The sequence below is a fragment of the Hemicordylus capensis genome, chromosome 3, assembly GCF_027244095.1.
Source record: "Hemicordylus capensis ecotype Gifberg chromosome 3, rHemCap1.1.pri, whole genome shotgun sequence".
In the NCBI taxonomy this organism is placed as follows: Eukaryota; Metazoa; Chordata; class Lepidosauria; order Squamata; family Cordylidae; genus Hemicordylus; species Hemicordylus capensis.
The window spans coordinates 142,731,607-142,743,987 of record NC_069659.1 but is presented as its reverse complement, the minus strand read 5'-3'; the positions used below and the strand labels follow the sequence as shown (position 1 = coordinate 142,743,987).

At 42.7% G+C, this 12,381-nt stretch overlaps 1 protein-coding gene across 5 annotated transcripts in view; it reads right to left on the bottom strand.

Annotated features, from left to right (window-relative positions):
- CARS2 (cysteinyl-tRNA synthetase 2, mitochondrial) overlaps positions 1-12,381 on the bottom strand; it is a 64,707-nt gene that overhangs the window by 42,748 nt on the left and 9,578 nt on the right. For 4 of the 5 annotated variants that reach the window (XR_008320269.1, XM_053312615.1, XM_053312617.1 and 1 more), the window contains exons 6-7: positions 9,784-9,867; positions 4,336-4,465 (exon numbers count right to left, since the gene is read on the bottom strand). Coding sequence is in view for 4 of the 5 variants with exons in the window: in XM_053312615.1 (XP_053168590.1) it covers positions 4,336-4,465; positions 9,784-9,867 (214 nt within the window). In the remaining variant the exon portion in view is untranslated. The remainder of the gene's footprint in view (positions 1-4,335; positions 4,466-9,783; positions 9,868-12,381) is intronic. The other variant, XM_053312616.1, reaches the window with a different exon arrangement.

Below are 12,381 nucleotides of genomic sequence, written 5' to 3'. Positions count from 1 at the left end.
CATAGCATTTGTCAAATGCCTGCACTCATGTATTAGCATGATAAAATCACTGAGGAAGACATTAAAGTCTAAAGTTTGACTTACTGGACAAGACTTTAAGAAGACTTCATACTATTTGGCAACATAGCACTGAACTGAAAAGTTTTCAAGAAGATTTTCGCTCATTTGTGAGCACTATTTTACTACATATACTTTGGGACACTTTTATAGTATTTTATTGGTATATGTATTGGGATGTTTAATACTTTAAAAAAAAAAAACTTAATTGTGTTTTAAGCTGTCCTATGTAGAACTTTTAATTCTTAGTATTAAAATACCCATTCCTATCCATATTCATAGTTTTTAGAGAGAGATATTTCAGCCTGGTATTATATTAATCTTTTTTCCTGATGTTTTGGGTTGTTCTGTTCTCATGTATTTGTACACCTAAACAAATTGATGGAGGCACAGTTCTCATCTCACAGCAGTTAAGCATAAGGAGCAACCAATTTAAAATAAAATAAGTAGACAGCTAAGGGGAGACATGATACAGATTTATAAAATGATGCATGGTTTGGAGAACGTGGATATGGAGAAATTCTTCCTCTCTCACAATACTAGAACCAGGGTTCATTCTATTAAACTTGTCAGAAAAATTTAGGAGCAACCAAAGGAAGCACCTTTTCACACAGCACATAATTAATCTATGGAATTATCTAGAATGAGATGTGGTGATGGCCACCAGCTTGGATGACTTTAAGTGGGGCGTGGACAAATTAATGGAGCACAGATCTTTGAGTGGCTATCCCTTTGGCTATAGGCAAGCTGGCCCTATTTAACCTCAGCACAGCATTCCTTTACCAGCTCTTACTGGTGTCTCTCTTGTGTTTCTTTTTAGACCGTGAGCCTTTGGAGAACAGGGAACCTTATTATTATTATTATTTAATTTATTTTTCTACATAGACCACTTTGATAACTTTTGTTGTTGTTGAAAAGCAGTATCTAAATAATAGTAGTAAGAGATGTTTCCAGATTACAGTACATTAGGAATCAAGATTTGAAGTGCAATTTAGCACACATTTACCCCACAACTACAGCAATGGATTGTCAGTTCACACAATATAGCCACCTGCCCCCATAAGAATAGTCTAAGCATTCAGAGTATGCATGTAGCGTGTGAACTCAGCAATCACATATAAGACCAGGAGCAGTTCTGCGAACTGTAAGAGCTGCAAAAATTGCTGTTGGCATCTTATTCAATTTTCCAGTTCACACTTCACATTTGGCCATCTTAAATAAAGTGAACAATCACAGTTACTGGCTGGTAGCATTTCCCAAGATGGCTTTATTATTTATTATTACTGTACTACTTTGTGAGACACATATGTAAATGAGAATGGCTTCACACATCACTGTGCGAACATGCTGCAGGAGCTGTAGCTAATCCCAGCTCCATGCACATGAGCCTATAGGATACCTGTGGTGGCAAATATCAATTTATTGCATGTACATTAATTGTTACAAGTACTCATGAAATGTTTTGCTCGTACAAAATTAGAAGTACAATGCATGAAGCTGCCTTAACATAACCACAATACTTAGCACGTTTCTTTTTCCCCATACAAGTGCATATAGTCCGATACTGAGTATTTTCTAGGCACCAGGGGAAAAGCTGGTGGGGGTGGGATTGGAAGGGGGCTTTCGGGGGGAGGAATCTGCTCCCCACTCCCCTTACATTCTCCCAATCTGGCAGCACACAATTGGAATTCTCGGAAAAATGTAAAAATATACTTATTGTAATGTTTTGCTTTCACAGTGAAGATTGTAATACTGCATTTCTACAAATATAAGCTTCATGCAGACCTGTATGACAACATATGGGTAGTTTAACTAATTAACTAAAATCTTCAGCCAAGGATGGCACCGAAAGAGACAATGCATTTCCATTCCCCACCAATGTCCATCTTGTTTAGAGGAAACACCTACCTCTCATTCCCTATAGGTTCAGAATTTCCAATTCATTTTCCCACCCTAGAGATTGCACACACACTGGTGCTACTTCAAGAAGGCACAAGATGCAACCAAGGCCACGACTCTGTTTTGCTGCTTCTTGTTGAACAGCAGCAACCTAGGCTCCATAACATGGCATTTCAAACAGCCTGGCATCTAAAAAAAGAGTGTGAGGGTAGCTGCTGTTGGGCAAAAACCAACTGTGTGTTGCACACCTCTGAAGGGACAGCCATTATGGTTTACCAGTTGGATGTGCCATTATTTTATTTCTATTTAACTCTAGGCCAGGGGTTCTCAAACTCGGGTCCCCAGATGTTGTTGGACTATAACTCCTATCACTCCTAGTCACAATGGCTGGAGATGATGGGAGTTGTAGTCCAAGAATATCTGGAGAACCAAGTCTGAGAACCACTGTTCCAGGCAGTTGTGGCCCTCACTAGGATTAGTATAATCTTTGCCCAAGGAATTTCATTGTAATAGCAGTTAATTGCGGCCTGATTCTAACTTCCAAACGGTCAAAGGGTAAAGCAGGCTTATCTACAAAGAGCGAAATTTCTTTGACATCAATAATCACACACACCCCTCCCCAAGTAGGTGTATAAATTGCAATTGGACCCATGCACATCCAGGGGTGGCGGCGCGGGGGAGGGGGGGAGAGCAAGCACTTTAAGTGGAGGAAAGCAGGTCTTACCTGATCCTCCATGTCCCCTCCACCACCTCAGCACAGTGCTGTAGGGATTAAACGCCCCAGTGCAGGGCTGCTCCCAGCAATATGTGGGTCGTCATATTAACGGAGATGGTGTCTGAGCATGCGCGGGCGCCAACTTGAGTGGTCAGCAACACCATGCTGGCCACTCAAGATGGTGTCCCCGCATACTCAGACACCATTTCCATGACAATGCCCCACGCACTGCTAGCAGCAGCCTTGCAGCAGGGCATTTAATCCCTACAGCACTGTGCTGGGATGGTGGAGGGGCCATGGAGGAGCAAGTAAGACCTGCTTTCCTCCTTTCAAAGTGCTCTCTCGCCCCCACCAAAATGATTCAGTGGGGGAAACCTGAAGCATTTCAGCACCTCAAAATAGAGGCAACAAAATGTTTCATGCAGATTCCTACAACCTATTTCCTTCCTCTCCCACTTCCTTATTCCACATTCAGTTAGTCCAGCAACCTTTAAAACTGTATGCATAGTTTACTATTATTCCAGTGTGGTTGCTCTTTTTGAACCACTACATTGAAAAAACATACATACATACATTTCAGGCTACTGGAAAGGCTTCTTGATGAAAACTCTTTGTGCACTCAGTTGCAGGAAAACTGGACACACACATGGTAAAAGGATAAAAGGCAGTGTTGGGTTTGTGCATGAAGGCCTCACAACAATGCCTCCCTTTTACCGTCACCCTGTATGTTTAAGTACAGGTGCTTGGTGTGCAGAAGGCGCTGACTTTTAAAATTATTATTCAGTACCCATCCCCATATGCTCCAAACCAGCCTTTCAGCATTTCCCTTCCTGTTGCACTGTGGTCTTTTAGGCCACTTTAACCCAAATTACAAGCCACAGTTTAAAAATCATGATTTGGCTCCAACAGTAGCCCTATCCAAGCTGTCAGCCTGAAACTGGGGTGAGGGGAGCACATCAACTAGTATTTAAGATCTTAAGAAGAAACACTTGCCAGGTGCAGTGCTTGCCTCTGCACAACCACTGACCCCCCCCCCGGGGGGGGGGGGCGCTAGAGAAGCACATCAGCTTGGGGGAGTTGCAAGACGATGCATCCACCCACCCTATTTGCCCCATCTCTAGGTGCAATGTACCCAGCTTCTGAGTGACTGAACAGGGCTAGTGTGTGAGGGGCATCTCACAATCAATGTGCCTTCTTGACTTTTGTAGTGTTTGACAGGGCTATGGATACCAGCCTGGAGCGCTCAGATAAATTCATGGAGGAAAAGTCTATCAAAGGCTACTAGTCTGAGAGCTATAGGCCACCTCCAGCCTCAGAAGCAAGATGCCTCTCAATACCAGTTGCAGAGGAGCAACACTAGGAGAGAGGGCATGCCCTTAGCTCTTTCCTGTGGACTTCCCGGAGGCATATGGTGAAACAGAATGCTGCACTAGATAGGCCTTGGACCTGGTCCAGCAGAGCTGTTCGTTCTTATGTTCTTACTGCAGCAAACCTATTCACTTTGTTCAAAAACCTTTCAGGCTCAATTTCCCAGACGGCTATGGCCATTCATTTTTGGTAACTAACATAAACAGGTTCAGCTACTGATCATGTGAGCGACGCTTTACCCCTTGTTAATGCATGCTTGGAAAAAAGAAAAGGGGAGCAACTCCACAGAGGCTGACCTTGATATTGTAGAACACTCAATGTGCCAGCCTGGTCTTCCTTTCCCCCAGGGAGAATCCCAGCACATTTCTCGCGGCTTGGCTGCCTTCCAAAGAGCAAAATCCTCCATGTGATGCTTATCATTATCACCTGCCAATAATAAGGGATGGTGTTTTAATAAAGTGGTTCAGAACCAAGTTATTAAATCCAAGGCATCACTACGGTAATCTACAAGTGATTCAAGTCTACCTCACACATTAGGTTTTTCTTCACAGAAAACATGTTGGTGTAGGAAACAATACATAGTTTGCATGCAAAGTGTCAAACATAATGATCGTGTGTGTGTGTATTTTGTTGCACACATGCAGGTAGGTAGGTTGGTAGCTACATGAGGAATTTAGGGCACGGCAATATTTAAGTTCCGTTAAAACTCTAGAGTAGTTCCTGTGAAATCTGCATTGTGACATTGTATTCTGCTTCATGAAGGTTCAGTCTTTGGCAGCTGAAAAGATATATTTATTATCTGGTGATGATAATTCATATAGGATAATCATGGCAATCTACACAAGTACCACATGCTGTACTGTTGCATTCTGTATTGGATATACGAGGCATTCTTTACTCCAGAAGAGCCCTGAATGCATAACACAGATCTAACTGCTGACATCTGGGAATGAATTAAGGACAAGTATTTTCTGGATTACTGGCAAGAAAAGTTCTTTCTGCAAAAGACTGCATGTGTTGGCTACAGAAGACATGCACTGTGCCAACTGACGAGGGCTTACACAGTCATACTCAAACAGGGCTGGTCTCCTTTCTTAAGCCTCTTTTGTATCCAATATAAAGAAGAAAGTCTCCAGAATTCAGTGCTTGCCTCATATTTATAAACATGTATGCCACATGGCTCTGTGGTCGCCAAGAGTCAACACTGACTCAAGGGCACAACTTTATGTCACTAGGAAAACATGCAAATATATACCCGAGTATTAAAATGTAGTAACAAAACATCACAAATTCTGCAATGGAACACATTATTTAAATGCAGTACATTTACTGAATGTGCATAATTTTAGTTTGATGGCACAGATTTATGTAAAAAAATATAACATCCATCTTATAACAAGCCATCCAGTTCACCTGGATGTTGGAGAGGAAAGGGTTGCTAACGAAGGAGAAGAAAAACTTTTGTTGTATACTGCTCTGAGACACAGGCTTTTGGCAGTATATAAATATGTTAAATAAAAAAATAAAAACTGATGCAGGAGCTTTGAGAGATAACAGAAACACAGAAGTCATGGAGAAAAGTCTATTTTGGTGAAGGTGCCCTCATCAGACCTACTCTGGCATCTCTAAATCAATCTGAGAGCACCAGCATAATGCCAGCAGACCCATTTTGAAATCTTGCCAATGAGCTTTAGCTCATTGGCTTATCCAGGTGGCCCTCGTTATCCACGGTTTCAGCATTCATGGTTTCACATATCTACGCGAAATATATCCTGGATATATATCTATGCAATATATACTGGACTTCGTTATCCACCGTACGCAGCTTTGCATATCCAGAGTTTTCGTCAGTGCAGTTCTGCCCTTACATGCTTGTGCTCTTTCTGCATGTGCTCATGGATTGTAAGAGGAGTTTGGAGGAGGGCAGTGAAGTGCTTTGGTCTGCATGTTCTGAGTCGTTTGTGCTTCTAAAAGCCATTTTGAGTAGCATCTTGCATCCTTAGGGAGCCACTGGGAGCCTTCAGGAGCCATTGCTCTGGAGCTTTTGGAGGCTTTTTAGAGACATTCCTCTGGAGTCATTTTTTTGGAACCTCTTGCAGGATTGTGCTGCTCTCATAAGATGCTAATTATCACTTTTATAAATTTAATTTTAATGGGGGGAAATTTAAAATTAACTTTTTTTTAGTTTTGATAATTACTGCACTGAATTATTTAATTTAAATTACAATCAAAAATTCAATTTAAATTAAAACTTAAAAATTGATTTTGATTATCCATTGAAAATTGATTCTCCTCTCACTCCTTGATTCTCACACACTCCTCGGTGTGCGTTTACTTGAATTGGATTTAATTTCTTGCTGCCTATTTGGCTAACCTACCAACCAATCAGTCCAAGGGGCTTGTACTGCTAAGTGCTGGACTTCAACAGAAGAGTGAGGAAATGTCATGATTAGACATTACTGGAGAAGCTGGCGAGGGGGGGGGGGGCGCATTGCTGGAGGAGCAGGAGAGCTAGGTGGCCAAGATACAGTGCTGTGCTCCATCCTTATTTCTGCTTTTACCCTGCCTTTTCAGTGATTATTTGGTCATTTTCCTGGGCTCCAGAACCTAATCCCCACCATTCCCATTGACTTAAGGTTTCATTATCCACAGTTGTAGGCCAGAACAGAACCCTTGCAATAACAAGGACCACCTGTATATGCAAGACCATGGGCCCGTTTAGACAACGCAGCAAACCATGGCTTGTTGAATCATAAACATGAACTGAAGCCTTCTATGCCCACACACTCTCTCCTCCCTTCTGCCCACCCCAACTCTGGTGTATTGTCTGAACCTGGTAGCTGTGGTTCAACTATGGTTTTGAAACTAAGATATGAAACTGAGATTTCATCTAAACTGGATATTCAATTGAGATTTAAAAAAAAGGGGGAGGTTCAGCATGCTTCAGATCACATTCATGACCAAATAAACATTGGTCTGTTGGATTGTCTGAAGTGGTCCTACACATCCTGATATGTTCTTGGATAAGACACTGCTTCTCAACCTTAGTTACATTACAGGCTTGTAGCAAAGATAAAATGTAATTAAGGATATATTTCCACTAATACAAAGTACTCAGAGCAAAAAACAAACCAACACAAAAAACCCCAAACCCCTCAAGAAGAATTTAATCACAGATTTTAAAGTTCTCTCCCCTACTCTTCTATTACCCTGAGGCCTGGAAGCTTAAGAACAAAAGCAGAGATTCTCAGGGCCACTCAGTTCTGTGGCAACATCACAGCTGTACAGATTTCTAGATTTATGTATGAGAAATCCTATTGATTCCTAAGTCTTTTATGTATGAGAAAGAACTGCCTAATCTAATTCTAATACAGTCATGCGGCTGACATTCAACCATCTAGCATAAATAAAGGCATATATTTTATGTTCTCCTTCTGACATGTATGTCTGAAAGCACAGGACAAAAATGAAACACTTTCAACAAGAAGAGAGATCAGAGTCATTGTACTGGATAAATCAATGGCCCATGTAGCTCAGTCATGTCACTGATAGTGGGAAGCACTGGCTGCTATTGAGGAACTGTATAATTACAAAGGACATCAGCTGAGAATTCTGCCCCGCTACCACCTACAGTCTTTTGGGAGTTTAAAAGTAGACAAACTTTATGAAGGGATACATACTATATTATGATTATGAGCCCTTTGGGGACAGGGATCTATCTTATTTGTTATTTCTCTATGTTATTTCAAACACTTTGGAAATGTTTGTTGAAAAGCGGTATATAAATATTTGTTGTTATATACCATACAACTATATACACTATACACTACACACACACACACACACACACACTATAATCCCTGCTAACTGAGCAAAAATGCACCTTTTAAAGTGGTGATTCTCTTATATTTAGAAAGGGGAAAGCAACTGGCCCTATCCAACCCCAGCACAGCACCCCTCCAGTTGTGGTGGTTGTTGTCTACCTTATGTTTCTTTTTAGATTGTGAGCCCTTCGGGGACAAAGAACCATCTTTTTATTATTTATCTATCTTTCCATGTAAGCCACGTTGAAAATTTTTGTTGAAAAGCAGTATATAAATAGTAGTAATAGTAATGATCTCAATTAATAAATACTGATATTGCAATTTTTATTTAATGTGCATGATTTTTTAAAAATGTAGTTATACTGCTAGTCTTTGCCATTCCCAGTGGAACCCAGTTCCAGTAGTATGCTGCGTGAAGAATGCTTCCACTCACTACATGTTTATCCTCTCTAATAAAAGCCTTGGTGTCCGTCCGTGGACGGACACCAACGCGTGCGTTCGTGCCTCCCTGGCCTGTTCTGGGCATGCTCGGAGCGCATGCCCAGAACAGAGCAAGGGACAAACGACCGCCGGGACCCGGCAGCCATCTTGGGCGGCCAGAAGCGGCCGCCCCGAAGAAGCCGGGTATGCGGGGGAGGGGGAAACTGGCCGAGGCAGGATGCGGCAGGATGAGACGGCCACCCCGAATAAGCCAGGGGCAATGGCGGCGGCCAAAAAACAAAACGAGGGACGGGGAAGATGGCCCGCCCAGAGAGAGACTGGGTCGCGGGGGGGGGAGGAGGCAGTGGCGGGCCCGGTCCGGCCGCGGAGGCCAGCCGGCCCGGAAAGGCAAGGCCGGTGGTGGCAGGGGGCCCTTGCCTGGCCGGGGAGACCGGCCGCAGTATGGAGGCGGCGGGAGGGGGAATAGCGGCGCACAACTCTCCTAGCACCCGTTAATTTAACGGGCCTAAAAAAAACTAGTTAAAAATAAAATTGACAGGCATTTACGGATTTCCCATGCTTCTATCATATCCTTCATAGCTTTGTCTGCTAGGGATGTGCACGGAACCAGGCGGGAGAGGTTCAATGGTGGAGCTGGGGGTGCTGCTTTAAGAGAGGGGGAGGTTGCATTTACCCCTCCCTCCGCTCTTCCCCCACCGGCACTCCTTTTTTCCAAAGTTCATCAGGGCGGCAGCATACCTCCCTGCCAGATACAACCAGAAGTATCCGACGTGCCTGCGCGCACCTTTTGAACCAGTTCCGTGCACATACCTATCGTCTGCCTTATGAACGGTAAAACGTTTAGCCAGTCATCTAGAAGGCATTGCAAAACTCTCATTTTGTTGCCATATTCTCCTCCCCTCATACTATCAAGTCAAGTCAAATCAAGTTTATTATATGTGCAATAAACAGACCATTACTCGGAAATTACAAGATCTAAAGAACTGATCCATTCTATCATATTTTTCCTGAAGTTCATTATGGAAAGATCTATTTTACTTTCCCATTTAAACTATTAGGCTGGCAACTGTAGCCAACATTATAACATTGCACTAACAAAGTTCCACTAGTGCAAGAAGATCGTATCGTTGTGCAAAATCACAAGGAATTGTGTTCTCTGCAAAACATATGAGGCATACCAGAGCCTGCACACCCTGCCATGCAAGAACGCAAGCTCCAGACTTAGCGCAACATTAGTCAGGCCTTGCATTAGCGCAACATTAGTCAGGATGTGGGCCTATGAGTTCTTCAGTGCGGAGGATTGTGGGTTACATTAACATTATACACTGTAGAGTGTTATAGAGCAACAGCTTTGAAACAACAGTGGCTAAATGAGAAAACACTGTACGCCAAACTTATCTAGTAAATTCCATATCTTAACAGCTAGGGTATTAACATCACTGAAATGGGTACAGAGCTAAATACCTTGCATTAACTTACCTAATTCCTCTTGGACATCTAAATAAATATTTACTAGTTTTCCATATCTTTCTCCCCTAGAACGGACATCAAAATAAACATTACCTGTTGGAAATAAACAGTTTGACTAATTAAAAAGATAGAAGATATTTGATTTACTAATTAAGGGCACGAACCACACATTCCTCTATGCCTAGGCACCTGCTCGAGCCAGCAACCACATTGCATCTAGTGCCAGTAATCATGGAGACTGTGCCAAATCTGTGCTGATCATACAATAAGCAGGATACACACTGCAACTTTTGGTGAGTCTGGTCAGAGCCACTGGCAAAACTCATGTCCAGAGATGCAATTCCATGGCATCTCAATTCTCCATCAATAGAAACCACTGCAAAGGGGATTCATTGTAGGGTCTCAGGATCTAGATACATATCCATGGGCATGGCAGATTCCAGATGGTGTCACTTCAAGACTGTTGTTCCAAATACAAGAGCTGAAGTGTGGTGTTCCACAGGGCTCCATACTGTCTCCAATGCTTTTTAATTTTTATTTATTTTTATTTATTTTTACATCTATATCCCGCCTGTTCCTTCCAAGGAGCCCAGAGCGGTGTACTACATACTTGAGTTTCTCCTCACAACAACCCTGTGAAGTAGGTTAGGCTGAGAGAAAAGTGACTGGCCCAGAGTCACCCAACTAGTATCATGGCTGAATGGGGATTTGAACTCAGGTCTCCCCAGTCCTAGTCCAGAACTCTAACCACTACAAAACTGCTGAGAGAGGTCGTCAGGAATTTGAGTCTGGGATGCTATCAATATGCTGACAACACACAGATCTATTTCTCCATACCAACTTCATCAGGAAATGGCATGACCCCCGTAAGTGCTTGCCTAGAGGCGATATTGGGCTGGATGAGAGATAAGCTGAAGTTGAATCCTAACTAGACGGAGGTACTGCCTGTAGGGGGCCGGGATCCGAGAGATGGTTTAGATCTTCCAGTTTTGGATGGGGTTACACTCTCCCTAAAAGATCAGGTTTGTAGTCTGTGAGTGCTCCTGGATTCCAAACTCTCCCTGGTTTCTCAGGTTGAGACTGTGGCCAGGAGTGTTATTTATCAGCTTCGGATGACATACCAGATACATCCATTTCTGGAGACAAATGACCTCAAAACAGTGGTACGTATGCTGGTAACCTCTAGGCTTGACTACCGTAATGCACACTATGTGGGGCTGCCTTTGTACATAGTTCAAAAACTACAGTTGGTACAGAATGTGGCAGTCAGATTAGTCTCTGGGTTTACCTGAAGGGACCATATAACACGATTCTAAAAGTACTGCACTGGCTAACGATGTTTCCAAATGAAATACAAAATGCTAGTTATTACCTATAAGGCCCTTAACAGCTTATGTCCAGGGTACTTAAGAAAGCACCTTCTCCGTCATGAACCCTGCCGCCTATTAAGATCATCTAGAGAGGTCCAGTTATGGTTGCCGCCAACTTGTTTGGTGGCAACTCAGGACCGGGCCTCCTCTGTGGCTGCTCCAGGGCTTTGGAACACGCTCCCTACTGAAATAAGAGCATCTCCTTCTCTGTTTGCTTTTAGGAGGACCTTGTAGACGTACCTGTTTTCCCAAGCTTTTAACTGAAATTTAAATTTTAAATTTTAATGTGTTTTTATCTATTGTGATTTTTATCTGTTTTTATGAATTTTAAAACATGTTTTATTTTATATTATGTTTTGATCTGTACACCACCTAGAGATTTCTATACTAGGAGGTATAAAAATGCAATAAATAAATAAAATTATACAGGGGATGGGACATATCAAAGTTGCCAGTCACACTCATAGTAAGTGTGAGCTTGCACTCCGGACACTCCTCAGATGCTATTTTTTTGAAGTACAGCTCTGGTCTGGAATAAGGGAAATCTGTAGATATGTGAAGTTGTTGCTTTAAAATATGCCTGTAATTTCTCTTTCTGGAGAAAGGTGATGGAGATAGAGACCACCTTCTGGTTGACCCTGGCCAGGTTTCAGACCAGAACTTTAGCAAGCAGAGAAGGAAGAGAAAAACCACATGTGGGTACAGAGGCAGAAAGAGAGGTTAGCATAGTGAAAAGGAAGAAGAATGCAGCAGCAGCTATTGTATGTGGGCCACTTCCTAGGGATATGGCCCAAGTTCCTGCCAGGATTCTATTCCCCTGCTAACTAAGCAAAGAGGCACCTTTTAAAAAGTGGTGATTCTCTTTATTTAGCAGGGGGAGATCAACTGGCCCTATCTATCCCCAGCACAGCATCCAACCAGAAGGTTACAAGTTCGATCCTGACCAGGGGCTCAAGGTTGACTCAGCCTTCCATCCTTCGACCTCCCTTTATGCTGCCTTCATCAACCTTAAGGCAGCTTTTGACTCCATCTCACGTGTAAAACTATGCGAGAAGCTGGAGGCCTCCACTATTATTATTATTACATTTATATCCCGCTCTTCCTCCAATGAGCCCAGAGATAAAATGAGTACCCAGAATGTTGGGGGCAATATGCTAAATCATTGTAAACCGCTTAGAGAGCTCTGGCTATAGAGCGGTATATAAAAAAACTGTAAGTGCATCTTTGAAGTGAGCCA